At 41.0% G+C, this 27,194-nt stretch overlaps 1 protein-coding gene across 1 annotated transcript in view; it reads right to left on the bottom strand.

Annotated features, from left to right (window-relative positions):
• COL28A1 (collagen type XXVIII alpha 1 chain) overlaps positions 1 to 27,194 on the bottom strand; it is a 143,847-nt gene that overhangs the window by 54,197 nt on the left and 62,456 nt on the right. The window contains exons 18-23 of the mRNA XM_024212907.2: positions 26,645 to 26,713; positions 24,848 to 24,919; positions 22,556 to 22,624; positions 22,019 to 22,090; positions 21,269 to 21,337; positions 17,836 to 17,904 (exon numbers count right to left, since the gene is read on the bottom strand). Of these exons, the coding sequence (XP_024068675.1) occupies positions 17,836 to 17,904; positions 21,269 to 21,337; positions 22,019 to 22,090; positions 22,556 to 22,624; positions 24,848 to 24,919; positions 26,645 to 26,713 (420 nt within the window). The remainder of the gene's footprint in view (positions 1 to 17,835; positions 17,905 to 21,268; positions 21,338 to 22,018; positions 22,091 to 22,555; positions 22,625 to 24,847; positions 24,920 to 26,644; positions 26,714 to 27,194) is intronic.

Raw genomic sequence — 27,194 nt, 5'->3', positions numbered from 1 at the left:
TAGTGAAAGCTAAAGTTTGGGAAAGTTACAGCTAAAATGGAATTGATCAAGTAGGGCCATATAGGAAGGAGTTTTGTAGTACTTTACACAGTGACAGATTTGAGCTAGCCAGTGATAAAACAGAACAAGAGCTGGTAACCTGGGATAAAAGGGAGGATGGAAAAGGGGAGGATTTAGCTTTAGAAGTTCCTACTTAGATTGATATTTTTAAGTGAGGTGCACTGAAGTGAATGTACTCTTAGTAATAATTCTGTACATTACTAACTAACACATTGTTCTTTCAGTATTTGGACTTACAGTTTGTAAACAGATACAGATAAAATCATCTGCATTTCTTGGATAACTCTTTTGAAAGACCACATGTCCAGAACACCAAGGATATGCATGTATTGGCTCTAATCCATCGCTGGGCTTTTAGAGATTTGGTGCAGTACAAAAATCACAATGTAATAGCCTGCACAAGACTGTGGAAGATACTTATCATGGTTCTCAGCTACAGAAGTCTAATAGTGGTTTTGATAACAACCCTAATTTATTATTTTAGTTCAACTACTATAAAGGAATAATGATGGAAGTCCAAACTCATTTTTCCTCAGAAAACATGTCTACTTAGCTCTTAATACTTGTACATAATAAAGGATGCGCTAATACATGTAGTCAACCTATTAATTTTTTATTCTTTTTAAGAAAAAGGAAATCATGAATCATAAGTTCATTTCTCTATTTTTATTTCAAATTCCAGTGCTGTAAAGAGCTGCCAAACAGATGTTTCCATTTAACCTTAGCAGACCAGTACAAACATGTTAACATGTTCTCTTCTATAAGAGCTGGGGATTTTGCCAAACAACTGCTTGCTGCTGTTAAAAAAGCAGTTCAATTATATTCCTATGCTTCAGAATATTCAATGTATTCTATCCCAAATCTTTCATAACTGCACCTAAACTAGAAGAGATATATGATTCAGGCCAACTAGCCTCTATGGCAGCTTCACCACCAAGTTCCATGAATCTTCTTGACTCCATAGCCATCAAGGCTAACTGCCAAGTACCACTGCTTGTATCTGTGGAGTACCTAATTAAGTATTATGCACTTCTCCTTTCTATTTTTTAGTATTAATTTGTATTATCATAGTGCTTAGGAGACCATGGACCAGGGATCCATTGTGTTAGGTGCTATACAAACACAGAACCAAAAGATGGTCCCTGAGCCAAAGGGCTTACAATCTAAGTACAAGACAAGAGATAATAGATGGGTATAGACAGATGGGTAGTACGAGGAAACAGTGAGACAATATTGGTCAGCGGGATAGGCAGACGTCTAACATAACAACTGCCTAGCCATTGTTAAGTTTATTGTCGCCATCAGAGCAAAGAAGAATTTTAGAGAAGGGATGTGAAGGTGAACAATAAAGTGACTTCAGAGATGTTTACAGGAATTTCTTCCCAAGCATGAGGGGAAGTGAGGGAGAAAGCACAAAGATGCTTGTCTGAAAATTTAACAAGCAGGTGATGGAGGCTGGCATCATAGGTTCATTGTGGGCAGGAGTCTACCTTATTCCATTTATTCCCCAAATCAGTAATGCAGGGACAGTGTGGGCATTCGTCTCCATTGCCTTGCACTCTATCTAGTCATTCATACCAGTGCAAAGTAAGTTAAAACATTACAACTGGTATGATTTGAGATTTCTGATTTAGAAGTATTTTACATCAACTTTGTTTTCATTTTGCTCAGGTGTAAATAATTAAACAAGATGCAAGACAGTGGAGAATCAGACCTTATTAATTGTGAGAGGGAAATAATGACTCCAATAGGCATGTAGGGCCAGATGTTCAGCTGGTAGACTTATGTTGACTTAGACCTTGCAGAAAATCTGACCCCTAGTATATTTCAACTTCACTGCTCAGGGGGCTGATGATGTTTGGAGCCTTTATCATTGCGGACCAATTTTTCAGAAGTGGTTTCTAAGTCTGTATTCCCAGAGCTGTGTGTCCAAATTTTTGGAAATCGAATTTCAGATGCTCAAGATTTTGCATATTGAAAATTTAAATGTGTGTGTGTGAACTGGGTAGGAAGATTATCAGTGGGAAAGCTGGCCCTGTACGAGTGGTTCAAGGTCCAGCTCAGGCTGTGTTTCCAATTGAGCCCAAGAGCAATGCATCCTGGGACATGTAGTAAGAGGGACCCTGGGAGCTATAGGCTGGACACCAGTGTGTGCTGGGAAAGGGGGGCAGGGTTATGAAAGTGCTCCCTTTCTGCTATAAAGGAAAGATTAAGGAAGAGACTAGATTTATTGTGAGGGTCTCAGTGAGAAGGGAACATGACCTGTTGAATGTTTCTGCGCAAAAAAGCCTAGCAGGAAGCATAGGTGCTGGAACAAGGGGTGTGGTGGGTGCTGCAGCACCCCCTGGCTTGAAGTGGTTTCCATTATAAACAGGGTTTACAGTTTGGTTCAATGGCTCTCAGCACCCCCACTATAAAAATTGTTCCAGTGCCACTGGCAGGAAGGCTGAAAGAGCCTGGGAAGAGACCTAGAGGAAGAGTCTTCAGGCTGATGAAAGTTCTCTAAGGAGGGGCTAGTATTTGGGTCTAGAAAACTAGAGGCTCAGGGAGAGCAGGAGCTACCTGTAGCTCTCCAGAAAGGGTTGGAAAAGTTGAGTGGTAAGGCTGCTTGTGAGCCCATGGGTGTAGAGAGCGAGCCCTTGCACAAAAGGGTGAAGATTTTGGAATTTTCTTTGCCCCAAAAGACAAGGAGGTTTTTGGGACTGGGCCAGAGAGCTAAGCCATCATACCATGAAAAGGAAAGCTGAGACTCTCTCCACATGTATTACCACAAAGAGAAGGTAAGCCACTACTATATCTAAATACTCAATGTAAGTGCACCAGTTATGCAAACCGGCAGGATACAAATACAGAGGGTTGGTTGAGGCCACTCTGAAACTGCCCATATGTCCTGTTTAAATTTCTTTTACCCCTTTTCCAATATACACTGCACATGTTCTGAAAAATAGTTTAACCTCCATAACATTATATTAGCCATATTAATTTTACACAAGGTGTAACTGCCTTCCCGTGCCCACAGAGTTTTCATGCACCCCCAAAGTGACAGTCTGATCCCCCAGAGCCACCCCAAGGCTCAGTGTTCCCATCATTGCTCCCCTTTTCCTTTTCTTTTTCCTGTGCACACATACAAAATTTTATTTTTTGCCTAACATCCCTTGCACTGTAATTACTTTGTTACACAACTGTACCCTGATTACACTCCCATCTTGTACAACCAGAGACAGCCAGGGGCAGTCAGGTTAAGTTCCAATAGAAACCCCTGACATTCCTTTAGTGATTTTGATTACATTACCCAATAGTCAAATAATTTTGATTAGATTATTCCTCCGCCTGCTGCCGTTCCCTATAGACCATTTCTGTGGGAAAAGGGCCCATTTTCCCTCAGAATAGCTGTAAAGGCTTCTGGGGACAGAAGCATAGTGATGGTAGTAGCCACTCTTCCTGACCCCCTGGTATAATTTAATTACCAAGCTTCCATCCAATGTGACTGCACAGAGTTGTACATACAGTTACATTTATATAACTGGGTTTTATTATTAAACCAAAAACTTGCTTTTGTAACACCACAATCGTTACCTTTTACCATTTCCACAACTTCCAAATGTTTACTTTTTTTCAAACCCTGTATTATCAATTTTTGCAAAAGGTATTTGTAACTTTTTACTTATTTAAATCACTTACTTTTACATTTAGTTTTTTAAGGTAGTGCACTTTGTTTTTAACAACTCAGCCACCAAGTACAATTATTGCCACACCGCTGCCTTAACCTGTGCTGTCTTTACCTTGAGACTGTTTAAAAGGCATTAAAACATTTGTCTCCGTGGTTGCCCATGGATCTTTTACTTCAAAAATTCCAATGGACTACAGCAGACCTTCGTCATACTTTGTCCCAAACAAAACAAAACACAAAACATTTCACATGAGTATTCAAAGTACCCTCCATTAAAACTTTTGTTTTCTAAAGTGTGGAAAGGCAGAGGGAGAGAAGGGGGAAGACGTGGAAAGAAACCAAATAAGCCTGTCAAGTCAGTTTAAAGTACAGGCTACCAGCAGCAAATTAAGTAAACTGAGAGAAAGAAGAAGGAAAAGAAGAAAAGGATATAGTTAGCTCTGAACCATGAGTAGGCTCCCTAGGTTGAAACAGTTGGGAACCCTTACCCCCAGGTTCCCATCCTGGCTCTGGGAGAAGAGTGGGAGTTGTTACCTGCTCCTGCAAATGCTGCCATTTTTTACTTTAAAAAACTTTTTTTTCCACTCCCTCAGGACCAAGTCCCAGCTCCTGTCTCTAAAGGTGGTCTGTTAACTCTGCTTCTGACGCTAAACCCTGTTGTGCCAAATCATCTTTAACCACCCCTAACTAATTTACAACCCTTCAGCAGCCCTTGCTGAAACAGCACCAAACTTGAAAGATTACTGGCAGCTTTCCATAATGCTGCCCTTACTTCAAACCTCTCACAAGTGGACTGAAGTGCCTCCTTTCCCTGGAAGGCATTCAGTCCCAATGGGCAGGGACCTTCTTCCACTACCCATATACCAAAGGAGGGTGGGCTTCTCAGCCACCCCACATCCCTCTGGGTCCCCTAACACTTCCTCCATTTCCTTTTTAATCTCATTCCAGGCTGACCCCTGCACCTGGTATGGGCCCTGGTTCTTCCTTATTCATTTATCCTAAAAATCCCTTACCCTGGCTTGCCAGAACCCGCAACTACCATCACAAGAGTTCGCTATACCCCCTCCAAGCAGCTGCGCGGACTGTTGGGGAGGGGGACTTATAGGCTGCCACTCACCTATCTGATGCGATGCATCTGAGTCACGGCACCAAGATGTTAGGGGGCTTATTTTTTTACCCTCTTACTTTTCTGGTCCTTTTTGCATGAACAGAGAGCAACAATACCCGAAGTTCAAAGGCGCAAACAATTTGATGTTTATTGGGGTGAACTTTCAGCAAGCATGATTTTAGTTTTTTTCCTTAGTGTCCCCCTTTCCAGCTCTGACACCACAGAGCCATCCCTGTTTCCATTCCCTGTTTCCATTTCCCCCTTAGCAAAACATGATTTTAATTTCCCCACCCCCATTCCGTTTCCATTCCCCCCTTACTTCCTAATTGACTGTAGACTACATAGTAAAACTTGAGTTCTGCTTAGCTATACCCTAACCAATCATTTTACTAAAATTTGACTAATCAATTCTAACATACTATAACATGGTTATTTAACCAATTATATTTCACCACCTTAATTGGTTTACACCCAACAAAATTAATTATACAGCAGACAAAAACAATTACAGAACCAGACAGAAACCATGCAAATAAACATTCAAAACAATACAGAAGCAAGGATTTCACATCCCAGCTATTCATAAGTGAGTTCTTGCCAGACAGGATGCTATCAAACTAAGTTTCCTTTTACATCTTCTAGGCTCTTTCCTTTCTCTGGAGGTGATAGGAATATCAAAACAAAATTGTATTCCTAACAGCCCAATAGCACCTTATTTCCATGTAACTAGTTTGGAATGTGAGGATGTGACCGTTCACTTCTCAGCTTATGGCTGCCTCTGCTGCTTAGCCAAAGGCCTTACTTAGCCTAAAAACAGGGCCTCAGACTGTCCTTACACATACAGACAGTAATTTTGATTCTTTCTTCTATACCTTCATAACTAGCTAAGTGATAAAAATACACCTAAATTCTTAAAGTATAGGCCTTTATAGACAGGCCTGAATAGCTATATCCTAACATCTGATACTTTCCAGCTAAATTGCATATAATTGAGTCTGAAAAAAACCCTCATTTTGTAACATGGCTTAAAATTCAAACTAGTTAAACTTAAAGAAATGTGAGGCCTTTCAATGGGTTTGTTTCTTTCCCTCAGTGATCCTTTTGGGGCCTTATATTCAGGAATTTGCAGAATTCCATCTTTTCACACCTATTCAATGTGTATATAGGTCTCCTAGGACAAATTGAGACTTTTTGGTCTAGCAACACTCTGATCTAAATCTCATCTTGATCTAATTCAGTCACTGCTGTTTCTGTTCTCTCCCAGTGCTATGCAGAGAATGTGAACTGTTCTAGATTCAACTCGCCTTAGACAAAAATGGCATGGATACACAGTGTGATGGCGAATGTGCCATCTATTGGAAATGTATGTCAGATATTTGTCATTTGTCAGATACTTGGATTTATAGTCATGTGATGATGTTTAACTCATTACCACTCCTGCAGTCTCAACTGTTTACAGTAAAACATTTGACTTCAATGCAATTATGCTGACTTACACCATCAACTGGCCCATCTCAACCAAATGGAGGTGACTATCTCAACCCCCCAAAATGAAGGTTTCACCACAGGTAGATTTTTACATTGAAGGAATGATATCTTTTGGTCTGTAAATGACTGTTGTGACAAAGTTCCTCCTCTATCTTGGTGGGTCCTGCGCTTATTGGCGGATTTTCTTGCCTCAGAGATTCACCATGTGGGTTGGGGAACAACCCAGAAACCTTCCCCTCTGGAAGAACCCACAGTCCAGGGGAATTGGGAGGTTTGGGGGGAACCCAGGCCCACCCTCTACTCCGGGTTCCAGCCCAGGGCCCTGTGGATTGCAGCTGTCTATAGTACCTCTTGTAACAGCTGCATGACAGCTACAACTCCCTGGGCTACTTCCCCATGGCCTCCTCCAAACACCTTCCTTAGTCTCACCACAGGACCTTCCTCCTGGTGTCTGATAACACTTGTGCTCCTCAGTCCTCCAGCAGCACACCCTCTCAGCTCCTTGCGACTCTTGCTATCAGCTCCTCACACTCCCACCACAAACTGAAGGGAGCTCCTTTTTAAAACCCGGGTGCCCTGATTAGCCTGCCTTAATTGATTCTAGCAGCTTCTTAATTGGCTCCAGGTGTCCTAATTAGCCTGCCTGCCTTAACTGGTTCTAGCAGGTTCCTGATTACTCTAGTGCTGCCCCTGTTCTGGTCACTCAGGGAACAGAAAACTACTCATCCAGTGACCAGTATATTTGCCCTCTACCAGACTCCTGTACCCCACTGGTCTGGGTCTGTCACACTGTCTTTTAATGAAGTCTGAAGTCCAAAACCATAGCAATGGGCTCCAATGGATTTCTAATTGTAAAAGTAGTGGTCATTAACATGGAATAAGTTGATATCTTCTACAGATATTTATATACATGCTTCAAGTTAAGCACATATGTAAGTATCTGGAGGATCGTGATCTTAGATTTTTAGTTCTTTAGACTGGAGACTGTCTCATTTATATTTTTGTACAGCCCACAGCACAATAGGGTCCCTGTTTGATTGAGGCTTCTGGAAACTACTGTAATTATAGGTTGCCCAACACTTCCCAGTAGAAGATTCTATTTTCAGTCGTTTAGAACTTGGCCATGCTCCAACCATTTGGGCAGAATTTTTTTCATGCTGAGTGTCTGTTGCAGGCTGAATTTTGGGGGGGAAATTTCAGCCAAAAAAGTTCAGATGTGTCTGAGAACAAGGCTAGAGGAAAAGAGTTTGTTTTCCCCACGTTAAAAGATCCTAGCAGCCTCTTCTTTGAAAAGCTCTATCACCCCCAGGCTTTGGACCAGAGATTTGAATTCTGGAAGGTGACCTCTGTGTCAAGGACATGCCTTTTCCTATCTCCAAAAAATCTGCCAAAATTTGGCCAAGTTAGAAACCTTTGCAAACAGTGGATTTTCAGAAGACACTCCTTGGATTTTAATGCTAAAGTCTCTGAAGATTGTCTGCTCTGGAAATGCTCCTACCTGGGGCTGAGCCCACACCTCCCTCCCCGGCTCTGCACAGCACAGCACAGCAGTCTTCCTCCCCCTGCTCCTGGTACATCCAAGATGGTCATCCACCAGTCACGTAGGAGGAAGGTTGATTGTGGGAGGGGTTGCTCAAACCGTGGAGCTGTTTTCTGGTCCCTCGTATCACATCTAGAGCTAGAGTTCCTCTGGGCAGTGTCCAGTGGCTCTTTGGACCCCTTTGAGGAGCAGTGGGCATGGGCTGAGGTTCTTTGCTTGGTGTCCCCCTCTGGATCACTTCTTTTGGCCCGATGATCCTCACTCTCATCCCTGTTTTTTCATTTGTTGTCATCTGTAATCACATGCTGACTGGGCTCATAATTCCTCTCCATCTGAGGCGGTGCAGCCCTTTAGTTTTGGGTGGGCCAAGGCCCGCCTGTCCCAATACCTGCAACAGGTATTCCACATCTAACTTTGATCTTTTCCCAAAGGCATCTCTTGCACATTATATCTTGCTCCATACTGCTAGGAGACTATTACTGTTTGTTAAGCCTTCGCTAGGTGATCTTTCAATATATAGAGCTCCCCTTACAAAACAATTCCCCAGAATACTTGGTATGAAATAATACGCCACATATACCAAATTTCTGGTTTGGTTTTTTTAACAGAGGTATAACACAACTTATATTACTGAGTGTGGCAAAAAATGTAAGTGTTGCCAACTCTTTCAATTTTATTGTGATTGTTTTGTGATATTTGGTGCTTTTTTCAAAGCACCAGCTGCTGGAATCCAGAAATTGTATGAGAATCTGGTTTCATTTAAAAGAAAATGTAAGTTTCTATCTGTGATAGGGCTGAGAAAGGGTACACAGCCTGACAGAGTTAATGAGGGCCTGATGCCAATTAGATCATCCAGCATCACCTGAGAGAAGGACCAGGCTTAACTGAGAGGGAAGTCCAGCTGGGAAGGGCTGGGAGAGCTCTATAAAACCAGCAAGCTGAACACAGAAAGGGGCTGGGAAGGCTATAGCTAGGGCTGCAGTGGCTGAGCCTTTGCTAGGCAGAGTGATATGGAAGAGATGACAAATGAAACCAGGCTGGATAATGAAAATAGGGAAAACATGGAGGAAGACTGGATGCAAACAAAGAAAGCAAGAAAAGGGTAGATTTTTCTGGAACCAGAAGAAGGACCAGCAAATAGGAAGGCAGGAAAAGGAAATGGGCAAAATTACATAACAGTAAAACCCCTAGGTAAGGACATAATGATAGGGGATAGCAGCCCCCTGAAGATTGCAGAGTGGAGAAGAAAAAATGCTGGAGATGGCAGAGACTTGGTTTTTGTTTTTACATTCCACTAACCAGTCAGGAAGCTCCTTAAGATAGAGGTGCTAGGTAAAATTAAAATAAGCTGTTAACTACTCAGATTCCTCACAGAAACAAGAGTGGTAGCACATAGTTTGCTAGCTGAAATGTCCGAAGAGGAAATAAAGTGAGGAATAGGTGAAGATAAGGTGATAACAGCTAAGAGGCTAATTAGCATAAGAGGCAGTGATAGCAAGTCTCGCCAGTTGTGCTGGTCACTCTTAAGGGAAGAATGCTACCAGAGTAACCAAAGGGTATCAGATATTCTGGACTAAGGCCTTTAGTTTTCCTCCTGTGAGATGCTACAGGTGCCAATTTGGACATGTAGCAAATAATTGCAAAGGGAAACTACAGTGCAGTAAGTGTGAAGATGAACATCTATTGGATAATTGTGAGGAAGGGACAGAACAAAATGTTGCAACTGTGGAGGAGAACACAGCTCAGCATATGGAGGATGTACCAAGGCAAAACAAACTAGAGAAATAAAAAACCCCACAAAATTATTGATAACATCTCATATGCAAAAGCTGCTAGAATATATTTAAAAGAAAGAAGAGGGGAAACAAAGAACCTGACATGGGAAAGGGAATAGCCAGCAACAAATTAATGAGAAGGAAATAATGAGTGACTTCAAACAAACAAAGAGATTCATTGTGTTTCTGACTGAAGTAATAAAGAAAATGAGAACTATAATCAAAGTGACTGAAAAGTACCTACAGGCTAGCAACCTCAATGAAGGAAATATTGAAGGTTAAAAAATTGTGGTGACTATTTTCAGCTGGAATGCCCATAGCCTAATAGCGCATAGGCAGGAATTAAAGAAAATAATTGATATGAAAACAAAGCCTGCTATAATATGCATGCAAGAGACTTGGCCAATAGAAAAACTAGACTATAAAATCCTGGGATATGGTATATATAGACATGATAGAGAAATTGGGAAGTGTGGAGATGTCTGTACCTTCATTAAAGAGGACCTGAACTACCCTGAAATAGAGATTAAAAAGCTAAATATTGAGTATTATGCTACTGACATACCAATACAAAATCATTCTACCACTCTAAGACTTTATAATGCCTATAACTCATGCAGGAAACTAGAGGCTATGGCCTGAAAGAATTAATTGCAGATGTCACATACCCTCTCATTATTTGTGGTAATCTGAATTGTCAGAACAGATTGTAAGGAAAGTAAGAAAAATTATAATGATAAAATGTTTAGAACAATTATTTGAAGAGAATAAATTCAGTACAGCTGATGGAAGCTTCTCATGCCTGGATCTGAGAATAGCTTCTAGTAATAGCAAGTATAACCATAGCTGGGAAATTTACAGAGGAGGGAATGGCTAGTGACCAATTCCTCCCATAATTACATATCAAGGAAAAGGTAATACAGAAGATGAGGATAATATTCTCACTCAGAATCTCTAAAAATAAGCAAATGAGAAGATATTGAGGAATTCTGTAATAATGTTACTAAGGGAATCATAAAGCCAGCTAGTTTAGCTATTCCTAGGGTGCCAACACTACCTAAAGATAGGAAAAAAATTCCATGGTGGAACAAGGAATGTGAAATAGTAATTTGGGAAAAGAATAAGAAATACAAGACAGCAAAAAATTCCCTAAATAGCGAGGACTTAATGAAATATAAAGCAAGTAAGGCAGGACTATAAAAAGAGAAAAATGGAGAACACACTGTGGGAAGTAAATAAATACACCAATACAGCGGAAGTATATAAACAAATTAGGAAAATGAATGGAATAAAGGGTAAGCCGTATAAACCAAGCATTGCAATTGCAGGACATGGAGTAATAAGCTCCAACAAAGAAAAAGCGGAAATTCTGGCCAAAAAGTCAGTGATGACGAGAATCAGAGGATAGAAATTAGAGAGACGAAGAAATGTTTATTAATGATTAAAGATGATGAAGAGGTGGGAGGAGGATGTGGATGTTATTTTAAATGAAAACTTTGGTACAGACAACTCCAAAAAGCAGTACTAAGGCACAAAAGCACTGCACAAGGCAAGAATGAAATAAGTTTTGAAATGCTGAGATCACTCAATGAGGGTGAACTGCAAAGAATGGGGCAGACAAATCCCAGAGCTGGTGGATAATTCAATACTTAAATTTACCAAGCCAGCACTAAACAGCTTCTGTTATACCTTACTGGTTATTCAGAAGTCCAAACAACACAATTCCCTTGAAGTGACCCAGCCTCAGGCCTCCATCCAGGTACCCAAGTCAAATATGATGCAGATTTCTGAAAATCTTATCATATAAAAGAAAAGGTTCTACCAATCCCAAAGGACTGGACACATTACCTCCCAGGTTAATGAATATTCCAGATCTTACCAAAATACATGCTATAGCCAATTCTTATTAACTAAACTAATTTTTTTAAAAAAACAGAGAGAGAGAGAGAATATGGTTAAAAGATCAATATACATACAGACATGAGTTCAATTTTTAAGGTTCAGATTCATAGAAGAGATGGTGAGCTTTGTAGTTGCAAGGAGTTCTTTCAGAAATCGTTCATAGGTTCTAGTCCAATATCCAATATCATTGCAGGGTGTTCCAGCTTAGGACTGGGATCTCAGTCCTTATGTCTTAAGCTTCCCCTGTATGAAGCCTCAAGCAGATCTGAGATGACAGAATCAGGACCCAATGGTCTTTTATACAGTTTTCTAGCATCCACTTGACCATACAGTCCTGGATAAACTATAGGCTTCTGATATAACCTTCTGTTTCCTAAACACCACCAATAATTATTTACACAAATTAACATAGGGCAATTTATCCACTAGGCAGTTTATTACAAACTTCAAAGAGACATATAGACAATGACATTACTTCAACCAAATCAGAGGTTGGCAACCTTCAGCACACGGCCCATCAGGGTAATCCGCTGGCGGGCCGCGAGACATTTTGTTTACGTTGACCCATCCACAGGCAAGGCCCCACACAGCTCCCAGCGGCCAAAGTTTGCCGTTCCCAGCCAATGGGAGCTCTGGGGGGCTTTGCCTGTGGACGGGTCAACGTAAACAAAATGTCTCCCGGCCTGCCAGCGGATTACCTTGATGGGCTGCATGCTGAAAGTTGCCGACCCTTGACCTAAACGTTAATATTCCCTTTTGATCTATGAATTACTAGCTATAGTGACAGATAGGTAGCATTTAAGATACACACAATTAGTATCACTTCTAACAATATAGGTTTGCATTTCAAAGTTCTAGCCTATTTGGCATGAATAGCCCTAATTACCATTCGCATACCTTTTTAACATGATTTTAAAGGTTGGCTTTGGGTCATCCAGCCTGCAAGCTGTTTAACCCTTTCTGGCCATGAGTTATATTTTTGTATAAGATTTGTTGCAATTATATAACAATGGTAGCAATAATGATTTGCATGGTTATATTTTAATTAGACAATGTCACAGGGTGATACTAAAATTATATAATATATGGCAAAAAGGTGAAATCCTGCAGACTGGAAACATGTGATTATTGTCCCAGTGAGGAAACTGGGTAAATTGCTCTCAAGACCTGAGGCATACAGATCAATTGCCTTCACAGCATGTTTAGATAAAACAATGGACAGAATGGTAACAGATTAGTAGCACATCTAGAAAGAAACAGGTTCATAGATGGAACATAAAGTGGGCTCAAAAGAGGTAGGAGTGCGATTGACCATCTTGTTAGGGAAGGGTCAGAAGTACAGAAAAGCATGATAAACCAAATAATTCGTGATCAGAACCTTACTGGAGACAGGAAAAGGCTATAATGGAGAGAGGGATACTGCATAAGGTGGCCTCCATGGGTGTTATGGGAAAAATGTATAGATGGGTAAGGGACTTCTTAAGCAACAGAACTATACAATTATAGTATAAATGCAAAGTGATGCACATTGGAAAATATAATCCTAATTAATAAATCCAAAAAATGGGCTCTAACTTAGCTGTTACCACTCAAGAAAGAGATCTTGATGTCATCATGATAGTTCTCAGAAAATACCTGCTCAACATGCAGCAGCAGTCAAAAAAGCGAACAATGTTAGAAACCATTAGGAAAGGGATAGATAATAAGACAAAAGATATCCTAATGCCACTATATAAATCCATGGTATGCACATACCTTGAATACTCCATACAGTTCTAGTTGCTCCATCTCAAAAAAGATATGTTAGAATTGGGAAAAGTACAGAGAAGGGCAACAAAAATGGTTAGGGGTACGGAACAACTTCCATATGAAGAGAGATTAAAATGACTGGGTTTATTCAGCTTAGAAAAGAGAAGACTAAAGGGGGATATGATATAAAATCATGAATGAGGTGGAGAAAGTGAAGAGGGAAGTGTTTGTTTACCCCTTCACATTACACACAAAGCAGGGGGTCAACCAGTGAAATTAATAAAACAAACAAAAGGAAGTATTTCTTCACAGAGCACACAGTCAACCTGTAGAACTCGTTGGCAGGGGATGGGGTGAAGGCCAAAAGTATAACTGGGTTCAAAAAAGAATTAGATAAGTTTATGGAGGATAGATCCATCAATGGCTATTAGCCAAGCTGGTCAGGGATGCAACCCCATACTCCAACTATCCCTAAATCTCTGACTGTCAGAATCTGGGAATGGATGACAAGAAATGGATCACTCAATAATTGCCCTTTTCTATTCATTCCCTCTGAAGCATCTGGCACCGACCACTGTTGGAACACAGGATAGTGGGCTAGATGGACCACTGGTCTGGCCCAGTATGGCCGTTCTTATGTTCTTAAATCCAAATAGGGAAAGCTTTTTCTAATATATATTCAATTGCAAATGGAACTCCAGAAGGGAGCATAATTAGCCTAACCTTTTTTAACATCATGATAAATGACTTCCCTAATGGGGTAAGTAGTGATCACATTATTTGCTGATCACTGTGCCAAATGGACTTAAAGCAGAAACCTTGAAAGTGCTGCCAAAAGAATCAATCATGCACTTCAGAGAAGTGCAGAATGAGGAAATGGGGAGTTTCAAATTATCCATAGGCAAAATAAGGGAATGATCTTCACATCAAAGAAAATCCAAAAAGATGACCAACAGATAAATATAGTGGAAAACTTACAAACTCTTAGGTGTGATATTTGATAACAAACCCACTTGGATGGACCATACTGAAAATATTAAAGATAAGTGCAAAGGTAGAATTAACTTACTTAAAAGTATCTCTGGAACATTCTGCGGAGCAGATAAGAAAATGGTGGAAATGCTATACAGAGCACTAACAAGACCAATTATTGAGTATGGATGCTAGACCTTTGGATCAGCAGCAAATACAGAGAAAACAGGACTATATCCAAGCACAGGCATTGCAGCGCACATGTGGTGCATTCACTACTAAGTCTGTGTGTACTCCAAATAGTAGCTAGTGAAATGCCTATCTTTCTAAGAATGAAACTCCTAGAGTTAGCCTCTTGGGCCAAAGTAGTAGGTAATAGCAAAGATGACAACATGAAGCCAATATATAATGATTGCTGGGAGTTAAGTGGAGGCTGGGTAGGAAAAAAAATTCAAAATCTCCCATGTAAGTTGGGTACAGAAGTGGATAAAAGATTGTAATGAAAAGAAATGATTGAAAGAGACCAAAATCTATAGCTATGGGAAAATACTCAGTCATTGGTAAACCATTCCCCCTGAGATAGACATAGAATTATATAATGAAATAAATTAAAGATGAAGACTGGTAAATATACAAGATTTAGCAAATCAATATATATGTGTAAGTGGGAGTGGGGACACTATTGCCAGATATATACACCTGGCTCAAAAGAGGAGGAAACAAGAAGAGTGCATGCCCTCACTCAGACTCAAAAAAGCCGTAAAACTAACTTTGTATCTGTCTTCACAGCTGAGCTAACAGAGATTACGTTAGCACTAAATTGGGCTTTGGAATATATGTGCTGCCGTGGCCATCCTGTCTGACTCCTTATCAGAGCTGCAAGCAATTTACAATGGTAAGTCTGACAGTGGAAATGATATTCTCTATGAAATATTAATGCTAACAACCGAACTGGTGCAACTGGATATAACCATAGTAATAGCTTGGATCCTGGGGCATACAGGGATAGCAGGCAATTAACTGATGAACAGGCAAAGTGCTAATAAACACAAACAAGTTGACCTAGGGTAGGAATCCTCTGAAGCAAACTGGAATTTAAACACCTACTCAAAAATGAGCTAAGGAGGGAATGGCACAAATTTATTTCTAATTAATATGCACAAAGATGAATTATTCATAACATGTAATGTTCAGGAAATGATAGATCATATCCTTTAGAATTGTATAGACTGTACCAGTGAAGGCAGTGTTTGTATAGAAAACTAAGAGCCCTTACAGTAACAAAATTTTACTTGCAGCATCTATCAAGAATCTAAGGAAAACAGGACTCATTGGAAAAAAAGCTCTTCTGCGATTCTTTAAGAATATCAGGAAAAGTGCAAGTGCATGGTAGTCATAAAATCAGGAAGCGTGTCTGCTGTGCCACAAAGGGGGGGAGGGGCGGAAGGGGAAGAAGGCTGCAGAGAGAAGGTCTGCAGTCACTCCCTAGAGGGAAAGGGAGTTAGCCAGGGACAAGGAGGAGATCCAGGGGGAGAGTAAGCCCTGGGGTCCTGCCCTGGACTGGGGAGTCTGACAAGAGGCTGAGAAGGGTGAAGTAGCCACTGTGAGCAGAGGAATCTCCAGTGGTAAACCCAGAGATAGACAAGGAGATGGAGAGGTGGGGTAGGAAGGAACCAAGGGAAACAGCAACAAGATCTGAGACTGAGCAGACCTATACTGCTAGTTATAGGGTCCCTGGACTGTAACCTGAGTATTGGTGAGCCTGGGTTCCTCTACCAACCACTGAGAAAGTGCCACAGGACCTAGAGATGGAACATCAGACCGCATCTGGACAGTTTGTTCGGTAGGACTTTGTTACCCCAGAAGGGGTGGACTATACACTGTCCTGACCAGAGGACCGAGTCATGGAATGAGAGAGGGATTACAGTACAAGCAACTGATGGCAGGGGGCACCAAATGGGATGAGAGCTAATTCCCAGACCTAGGCATAAGGAGGGCACTTGTGGTGAATGGACTCCTTTGAACTAGCCCTCATAAATACAGATAAAAGCTTGAAAATTTGAACCAAATGCCCCCTAAAGGCTCTGGGACAGAATATACCCCTATATTCACACCCTACACACTATTGTTGTACTCTTTATGCAAAAAGCATGTCTTGTAAGGTATCATTTGAAAACTCAGAATTTGCTGGTCGGTATTGTTCAGGTAAAATGTGTGGCAACATTGTATGTGAAGTTGTAAAGTTCCCCTGTATGATTTTATCAACACATGTTACAAATCCCACAGCCCTGCCCAAACAGAAATTGGCAAACAGGTCTGTCCTAAACAAAGGAATGTGTGCTTGTCTTAATTAGCATTTAAGCAGTAAATGGAGTCATCAAGTTGGAAGGGAAAACAAAGGAAGTTCAAACAGATGGGGAAAAAACAAAACGCAGTATCCTTTCACATAGAGTCTTTGGGCTTGTCTACACTTACAGCACCACAGCTATACCCTGTAGCACTAAGTGAAGACGCTATCTGTGCCAATGGGAGAGCTTAGGCATAGGTGCGCCATCTCCCTGAGAGGCAGTAGCTATGTCAATGACAGAAGCTCTCCCATTGACATAACTGTGTTCACACTGGGAGTTCGGTCAGTATAACTGGCACTCGGGTGTGGATTTTCCAGTACAGGACATTTCTGGGGGAAGATCTGGGACTGAGGGTGTGTTGGGGTCACCCTGCAGTATAACCCAGGCTGGTGAGAGCTAAGGTATAGCTGGCAGGCTGCAGTTACACACAGACTCAGGGTGTGGCTTGCCTGCTGGAAGGCTGCTTGTGAGCAGCCCCATGGCATTATAAGGCACCCAAGGTTGTAGGGCAGGACTGACACAGCTCCCCACTTGTCTGGATTATACCCCTGGTATGTCTCAGGCTCCAAAACCAGTAGGCAAATAAAAAGCCCAAAAGTTTTAATTTTTTTAGAAAACTCATGACTTTTTTAATTGCTTGCGGTTGCAACACTTGAACATAAGAACAGGTCAGTCCCTCTAGCCCAGTATCCTGTCTTCTGACAATCGCCAATGCCAGGTGCCCCAGAGGGAATGAACAGAACAGGTAATCATCCATCATCCATCCCCTGTCGCACATTCCCAGCTTCTGGCAAACAGAGACTAGGGACATCCCTGCCCCATCCTGGCTAACAGTCACAACTATAACTGTTTGACATTTGTCACAAGCTCGAAGTGCAGACAAGCCTTAATGTGGGGTGGGGGGTGAAACTCACAGGAATGGAACAAAGACCAAGCGAGAGGATGAAAAGTAGAGAAATTTGAGGGGCTAACTTTGACCAGAAGAGGGATCTCTTGTAGTTTTGCAGAGCCAGGTGTGTGAGAGAGTCATGTAATCTGTTTTGCATTTCTCAAACTGGTCAGAAGCTTATTAAATAGCTAGATTCAGTTTGGAATGATGGAGCTGAGGTATCAGCCTGTTTGGGTTTTTCAAAACCACTCAACCATATTTTTTTCTTTGAAATGGTTAATATTTCTCACATTTCTTTTCAACCAAACATGAAATAAAGAAACATGCTACATACCATTGGTCCCATTATTGAATCTCCAGGATTTCCATCACTTCCTGGTAGTCCAATTGCTCCTGGCTCCCCCTACACAAAAAAAAATTATTATTTATTGTCTTCACTCTAGGTTTTGCAGAAAAGAACCAGCTTCATGTATTCACTTATTTTTGACACTAAAATGACAGTGACTGAAGGTCTACACAGTAAGCTACCAATATTTTAGGAAAAACTCTCTTTCTACCTCACTACTAATCTCCCTGGACATGCTATTTTGTGAAAAAAATGTAACATGTCAAAAGTGCTAGTTCTCCCTTTGAGAACTAATTCCAAACACTTCTTTTCATTAAAGAACAAGGGTTAAAATAGTGCTAATCAACCAATGGGTCACATTCACCTGTGTTTTATGCCTGCTACTGCCAGTGTAAATCAGGGCACAAGACCTCTGCCAAAAAGCTGTTATGTTGGTACAAAGTGAGCAAAACCTCTCTCCTGCCAGATGCCCTACAGGAGGGTCAGTATTGCCCAAAAAGTGGCCAGTGCTGGTCCTGGAAAGGGGTTGTGGCAAAGAAAGCCAGAAACTGAAATGATTCAGCTCACCTCTGTTGCAGACTTCCCACATGGGGCTTCTGAGGAGCCCCAGAAAGAAACTTGAGTCCCAGTTGAATATTGCTTGCTATAGTTGGTGGACTTCTCACCTGTACTTACTGATGACTTGATAGATAGTTGGTTTGCTGGGTGCTACCAAGCTTAGCTTTGAGCTTTTATCACATAATTAAGATAGCAGTCCCTCCTTGTAGCACTGGGGCTTAACCTAGAGCAACAGCTATATTTTCCCCCACCCCCTTCTTTGGGATCTTAATTTTCAGTAGAAAGTTTGCAATTTATCAACACCAACGGAATGCACCAGTAGGAGCTCAAGTAACATTCCTAAAAAATTATTGTTGCTTACATAAAGCAATCACTGAGCTGCTGCAACTAACTTCAAAACTATGGGGACACAGCATATTCCATAGAGTGCAAGATAGCTATCTAATTGTTCATTTCAAAAGTACAGCTGAAGTTACTATAGACAAGCCAGCAACAGGCAGGAGACTATCTATTTGCCAAGAGACAGTAAGAACTGTATTCATACCTTTTTGGTTCCAAAATAACTGTCCAATGAATGCTACCAAAGCTGTTCAGTATCAGAGGGGTAGCCGTGTTAGTCTGTATCCACAAAAACAATGAGGAGTCCAGTGGCGCCTTAAAGACTAACAGATTTATTTGGGTGTAAGCTTTTGTGGGTAAAAAATCCACTTCTTCAGATGCATGGCCGAAGATCCATGCATCTGAAGAAGTGGGTTTTTTACCAATGAAAGCTTATGCCCAAATAAATCTGTTAGTCTTTAAGGTGCCACCGGACTCCTCGTTGTTAAAGCTGTCCAGGTGTTTGATATACAGCAGTTGCCAACAATGGCCAAACTGGGATGACCTCTTAGAGCCTGAGATGCTCCCAGAGTTGAATGGTATGCAAACTCATTGTGTTAGAAACTGCTTCATCTGACTTCACTACTGCAGAATGATCGGAGGCTTCCAGGACAAAATTACTAATCATTGTGCTTGCCAAAGAATTCAGAGAAGCTGGACTTCCGTTCATCCCAATATATCAGGGAGAAATAGTGGGTCGCCTAGCAAGAAACTTCTCTAAGTGATAGAGGGACAATGAGAAAAAGGTTTGTCCATTTCCTAGAAAGTTCTTCCTGAAAGAATAACTTGGTGTTTACAATTACCATAAGCCATTTGTTTTGTCAGATCACATCACTCAAAGGAGAGCCTGATCCAAGTAAAATCAGTGGAATGACTTCAATAGGCTTAGCAGCTGGGCCATATTACAATGCAACTGAGATGAATGGGAGTTTTGTCTGAGAGGAAAAATTCAGTAAGAACCTCAGGATTTGACTCTGCCCATCAAAAAACTTCACTGTTGCATAGTCTAGCCTGCCCTCCTACCAAAATATCTCTTCTTTCCATGCTGGAAACAGTAACAGGAATTCTCTTCACTCACTGTAAATATAGATGGCAGTGCCTGTTTCAAGTGGGGGAGGGAGGAAAGGGTTTTAGAAGCCCATATCTTCATTCCTATCACCTGCAGCAAGGCCAGAATCCTGGGATTTGTACTACACCCCATTGGCCCAGTCAAAGAATGGCAAATTAACAAGAGACAAGGCACCACATCCACAATGGAGACTGTATATGTTGTTCAAGGATGGAAGACAATGGGATATAAATGGCCCCAAATTATAATACGAGTCATTTTTTTGATTCCAGTGTGATATTAAATGGACTCAATACAAAATAATTATTCAGGGTTGGCTCCCTTCAGACCAGCCACTAGAATTCACCCCACCTCTGAATCCTCTACCCTCCCCCCAACCATGAGGGTAGCAAGGGTACATGAAGAAGAAAGTCTGAGAGTGCTACCCTTCTTCCAGGATAACAGGGTCCACCAACCATCTTCTGGGTGTGTCACTCATGTTTACCTTTGGGAGCTGCCCCTTTGAGCTTCTCACCTGAGCTGGCCACTGCCCCCAAATTGCAATGAAATTACATGTAAACTTAACTTTTAGTTTCTGCCCTTACTCCCTAATAACCTACAACTAGGCCTCCAGGATGCTGCAAGGAAGGCACAAAAACTCAGACCACCTGACACCTTGATGTTCTTGCCCCAAAGGAAAAATTCCTTCGTGATCTCAGACTGGCAATCGGACACACCCACAGCATCTTGGAAACACAGTTCAAACAATACCTCCATTATCAGGCAGGGCAGCAATGAAAGAAAAATGGCTGCTGCATACTCTGAAGGCTTAATGTACAGGAAGAGAGGAGTTAAGACAATCAACTCTCCTTTTTCCCTTGTCCCACAGCCTAACCAATAGTAGCAGAGAGAGGTGGAGAATCTCTTGCTCCTCTCTCTGGCCAGGCACATCTCAGTGTGAGTTTTGGGGTAGGAAGGAGAAAGTCTGTAAGGCCCCTGAGCAGCCAAGCCTATTCCTCCCTTCCACCCCTCCTCCCAGAATCTCAGAGGTTTCTTCCCTGTTGGGCTAATCAAACATCCTCCTCCCCTGCTGAGCTGGTGGGTGGCATTCTATTACAAAAGGCTGAAAATAAACCTTTTTGCTTTTTCAGGATACATATGAAGTCTCAGCTTTTACAGGGCCATTCTGACAAAAGTTACCTTCAATGAAATGACAAAACAGTTATTTTCCTCTATGAAATAAACCACAGTACAACAGAAGACAGGCATACATCTGTATTAAACTAATTGGGCTAGGTCTGCCTTTATTTCTACCATTGGAACTTTAGTTCCATTAGCCTGGTATAAGTATATCTTATATCAGTATAAGGTATAAGTGTTACTGAGTGCAAAATGTTCAATATTTTGGCTCCAGCAGACAAATCTCAGATGATTTACCTTTGGTCCAGGCGGTCCACGAATGGATGGTCCAGGGTTACCAACTGAGCCTTTATTTCCGGGCTCACCCTACAATAAAACAATATAATATAAGTATAAAGTAAATACTTCCTGTGTATGTACTAATTTATTTATTGTTCAACCCTTAGTATAAAATAGTCAAAATATTTCGGATCAAATGGGTAATATTTGGTGAAAAAACATAAATCAATCCATTTTTCCTCAAATTTGCAAACCCTAACAAACCTCTTGAGGAACATAGACTGAACTTCAAGTCTGAAATGAGCACTGGTTGAACAACTTATTTGAAAAAAAAAATTAATGCTAACTCTTGTGGTGGTGGTTGTTTCTTTGCTCAGCTAACTGAGCTATTTTATTATACAAGTGTGTGATTTGGATGGTTTCAGTGTGCAGGGCATATATATATATATAATTATACATCAAACTACATCAAAAGAATGTTGAGGTTGCAAAATTAAGCACCCTAACCTTGGGAAATGCCTGAATTAACAGTGCCTTTGCAACATTAATTTGGCCCCTTTATGATAGTGTTGAATTACGTAATCACATACTATTTTTCCACAGAACCCCTGCCTCATTCAGTGCGCAAGATGAAAATATACTTTTCTTTTTTTGCCAGCTTAACATAAAAATCTCAAAGCTTCAGAGTCGTCAATAAATTCACACCATAAAAATTCCAGAGGTGTTTGTATAGTGTAGAAAAACGAGTATAGGAAAGAACAAACCTACTTTTGGTCCTGGAGACCCTTGTAATCCTTTAGCACCAGCATCCCCTTGGGATCCTTTTTCTCCGTGATCACCCTGACCCAAATATAATGATTTAGTTTATAAATCACTACAAAGATTTTAAACTTGATAGTTAAAAAAAATCCTGGGTGCCTAAAGTTAGGGAGAAAGATTCAAAATTATTTAGATATCTAACTCTCATGTGTGCCTTTTGAATATATCCTTCTACATTCCTAAAGCCATATTTAGGCACTAAAAAGTAGCCTGATTTCCACCCCCCACCCCAAGGAGCTGAGCACATTTACGTCCCACTGACTTCAATGATAATTTTGAACTTTAATTTTAGTACTTGCATTTCATTCTGCCGCATACTCATGCTGAGCACTCTCAAGTTCTATTGAGATCAAACGTTTAAACTGGTGAAGATATTACTTAAGGAAGACCATAACAAATTAAAATTATACCAGTCATTGAACTGTGTTTAAACACGAACATTTAACCTTGTTATGTTTCTCAAAGATGGATATTAATAATTCATACCTTTTGGCCAACATCTCCTTTCCCAGGTGGTCCCTCTGGGCCTCTTAAGCCAGGCACTCCTTGTTCCCCCTAATGAAAATTAGATCAGTTTATTAATTCTCACATTGATATGTATGCTACAGAATCAAAGTTCTAATTAAAAACATTCTAGGAAGTGGTTTGGATCAATACACTTTTCCTGGGTTGGGCAAGGTCAGGCTCCCAACATATCAAAAAAAGTTTGTTCTCTCAATTATATCCTGTGTAGCTGAAACAGTCCAGCTTGACAGTCTCAAAAAATAACCCAACCTTGAGATTTTTCAGCTTGGTTTAAATATCAAACAGTTTGGAGCTAGTATCCAGACTTTTAGGTCCCAAAAGCTGCAAGAGAGTGTCTGCAGGCAGCCCCTTGTTCCTATGCAGAATGCCACTGAAATCAGCAGGGTTCTATGCAGGCATAGATGACTGCTCACACAGAATCAGTTGCAGATCAGGGCCTGATTTGCTTTTGAGAATCATCCATTCACAATTGGACAAATATTGCAAAAGAGAATCTGAAAACATTCTAATAAAAGCTGCAAATTCATTTTTATGCTACATGTGACCAGTTCTGGTCAGAACTTTACCAAAAAGGAAATTTTAACCAAACAGAAGATTCAAGAAAAGAGCTGGTCAGGAAACAGAAACAAATGTTAGCAACTGTTTTTATTTATTTCCACAAATACTGGTAGGAGTGAGTTTTTGCTTGCAAGAATTGTTGTAGAAAGATACTCTATGCACACGTAGTCATAAGGGAAGTACCAGAAGTGCTTGCACAGCTGTCTCAAAAACTCTTTGTGGGATAGATTGTGAGCTATGCAATTTGGAAGCAGAAACAATGCCATTTAGCAAATACTTGAAGCAATAGGTGCGGCAAATAGGTAATAAACAATCTATAGACTGAAAGGCATTCAAGAAAATCCTTCATCCGATTGTTTTTAATAAGAACAAATTAGTAAATAAACATAAGTCATTCACAACAGAAAAAAGTGTTAAATAGCTTAAGTTGGTGCGTATAGTCTGCCAGCTCTGGAAAAATCCACCTCTGATTAGAACTTTTGATTTAAAGTACAATTATGGGGCATGACTTTAAGTTAGGCCTCAATCTGGACTTCATTTGTATGAGCCAGTTTTGTGTCTGCAAATAATTGTAACTACTTCTTTGTGTCCACAAAACACTGCAGGTGCAAATGCTAGTTAGACTAGTTACCTACTTGCACCTATAATGAATGTGATAGGTGCCCAACTGCTAATATTTGTGCTTGCAAAGAATTGTGGAAACTATGATGAAGGTGTAACTGTTTGTGGATGCAGTTTTTTCTGGAGACACAAAGGCCATCACTAAAATAAGCCCCCTAGCAACTTCTGCTTTCTACAGTTTTTTTGCTAAACTCAATGACCTTCATTTTGGGGGGTGAGTGGATTTTCACTGACTTCAATTTTTTATGAATGTGAAATAATTTAACATTAAGTTGCAAAACATCACCCCTGCTTTCCATCCACCAAGAAAGATTCCATACTTCAGCCTTTAGTCTGGCACTAGTTGTGTCCTTTATAGCGGCACTAAAAAGAAGTTGTATGAAGTGAAAAGTGGGCTTGTACTCTTACTTTTGTAGATCTTTATTGACCCAGACTGAACTAAATCTTGCAAAGCAAGCTGGATACTGAAGGCCACACTAATCCCCCAGTGGCAGAAAATCTGAGGGGAAGAGGGGCTCAGTGACACAAGATGTCTGCTACCTCACTCTGATGGAGTATGTGTAGTGGGTGGGGGTGAGAAAACAGAAATCCAGAGCTGGCCAACACAATCCACAATATGGACAGGACCAGGTCTAGGGTTGCCACCTCTACTGTACCAAAAAAATGGGAAATCCGAGATGATTCTGAACCCATAAGACTGGACAGCTGGAACTGTGTATGGAGCATCTTGACAGAGCTCCTGGGACAGCTACCACAAAAAAGGGATGATCCTGGGAAAACCTGGACAGGTAGCCACCCTCGCGAGGTCAGCTAGAACAGTTGCAGTTTCAATGCCCAGTGCCCCTTTGCCAGTGGGGCTCTATGGAAACCTATCCATATTTAAAACTGTCTTACCTCAGCAGACCCCCTAGGGAAGGACATATACTGGTGCCAACCTTCCCCCAGGAGGAACGTCTCTCCATTGTGTAGCTGCCCTCCTGGGAGCAGAGGGATTCAATTTGCAATGAGGTCTGAATTTGATCGTCCTATCCAGCCTAAAGCTTTCACATCCAGCAAACAGAAATACTGGCTTACCTTTTTCCCGTTGTTTCCAGTTAGTCCTATCATTCCTGTTTTTCCTGGGATTCCTGGTGTTCCTGGATCTCCCTTAAAAGGTGATCAATATTTATTTCCCAAAAGCTTGGTAAACTCATGCACTTTATACACTGAGGGAGTTACATTCTGGTACAATACTGGTTAATGGGCAATATTTCTGTCCAAAAATAGACTCTTCCTAATTAATACTATACTGATTATCCCAATCAAGAAACCCAACTAATGCATTCAATTTGGAATACACATTTTAAATTTCTTTTTTAAAAACACTACACCTCTATCAAATTAAAGCATCTCTAGATTTAACAAACTAGTATTCACATGGCATGGCTAGCATGTACCATAAGGGCCTGCTCCTGTGGTTATTTATAGTTATATTGCATAGCTAATGGCTCAGAGATCTCTTCAATCAGTTCCTTTAGTATCCTAGGATGTATTTTAGAGAGACAAGGTGGTGAGGTAATATCTTTTATTGGTCCAACTTCTGTTGGTAAGAGAGACAAGCTTTTGAGCTTATACAGAACTCTTCTTCAGGGATTAGGCGGTGGGGGGAAAGGATTCATGCCCCATTCTCCCTGGGCCTTTGGGTGCAGAAGGCGAGGAACTGGGGAGATGGCAATGCCCCCTGCTCTCCCAGGACTCAGCACAGCAGGGAGGGGGTCACACCTGTGCAGTTCTTTGCTGCTGCAAATGTAACCCACACACCTTCTGGATGTGGTGTTCTGTCCCATGTAGTGGCACTGAGACCACTTAGACAGAGAGAGATAAAATAAGTCTGCTCTACAGCCTTAGCTAACAGCCATATGACTTTTAGCTCATGCGGTAGAGGCTCATGAATATAGCTCCAGAGATCCCAGGTTTGATCCCGGCCGCTAATGATTGGGGTCTGTTGGTGTTACACAAACACCCTGCTGAGAGCGGACATCTTGTCTTCAATTCCCTGAGTATAATTGCAGCCTTGCCTGCCCGGCCACCACCTATGGTCTAACTTGTGATAGTTCTGCTGGGGCAGAGCGCCACACTGCAGGGGCTGCAACTCTGCTCTGAGCAGAGGTGTAAGCGTGGAGTTTCTTCTCACATTCCCAACTGCCTCCCAGAAACCACTTCCTCTCCCACACAAACTGCATTCCTTATCCCATAGCTATGGCTCTATTCCAGTAAACCCTGGGACAGGTAGTGCTGGCCTGGAGACTTTCCTCACTAGCCTTAAAGAGACCGGGATATAAAGACTGAGGACTGGACTTTAGGAGGAGGGCCAGACATGGGGAAAGGTTGGGAGCACTATGCAGTTAGTTGGGTGAGTAACACAAAAGTTACACAGGATTTTGCTTCTTTGTTTACATATATGACTATTTGCAAATTTGCAAACCTCCTTGAAGTGGGATTTGAGAAGGGTCATAAAGGAGGAGAGAGTGAAGGCATGGCAAGTCAGCTTAGGGATGGGTGTGTATTAGGAGTGATATAAAAGCTGCATAGGCAGCCCCTTCTATGAGAGCTCTGTTTGCTCCTCCCAGCTCATCACTCTCGTATATTATTCAGTCTTCATTAGCATGATCGTTGCTCTCCCATTTGCTAGCATCATGCTATCACTTAAACATGACTTATTTAGAAGAGTGAATAATGGTTGAAACTATGAATTTTAAACAGTTGAAACACACTTCTCTATGGAGACTTTGTCACTGAGGTACATGGACATAAGCAACTTCTTACTGAAAATGATCAGATATTTTTGCAGAAAACTTGGCATGATTTTTTTTTTTTTTTAAATAGGCTCACTTTCGGTCCGGGTACTCCAACTCCTGGTGGTCCTGGATCCCCCTTTTGTCCCAATTCACCTTCTTTTCCCTAGTAATGAAAAATTATTTGTGTTTAGCACAAGTACAGATTTTAACTTTATTCATTTGTATAGCAACACAGATTATTGAAGGTTTAGAACAGATTCTCAGGTAGAGCTGGTTGAAAATTGATGACAAAACAGTCTTCCATCAGAAAATGCAATTGTGTCAGCTGAACTATTTCGATGAAGTTTTCAACAGAAAAAAGTCAATGAATCATTTTGACTTTCTAGTTTTATTTTGGTGGTTAAACATTTTGTTTTGACTTTATTCTTTTGATTCAATTTGTTTTGACTTTTATATGAATATATAAATATTTACATTGAAATGAAATATTTTGACATAGTGAAACAAAAATGTCTTGATAGTTCCAGATTAATTTTGGGGGGGGGGGAGAGGAGGACTTTTGTTCCGCTGGAAATTTTGATATTTTGGCTTTTCATTCTGATTTGGTACAAAAACTAATTTTGAAATAGCAGAATTATCCCAAG

This window comes from Terrapene carolina, unplaced genomic scaffold (genome assembly GCF_002925995.2).
Source record: "Terrapene carolina triunguis isolate 2854851 unplaced genomic scaffold, T_m_triunguis-2.0 Scaffold84, whole genome shotgun sequence".
Lineage (NCBI taxonomy): Eukaryota > Metazoa > Chordata > Testudines > Emydidae > Terrapene > Terrapene triunguis.
This window is presented reverse-complemented; position numbering and strand designations above follow the sequence as displayed.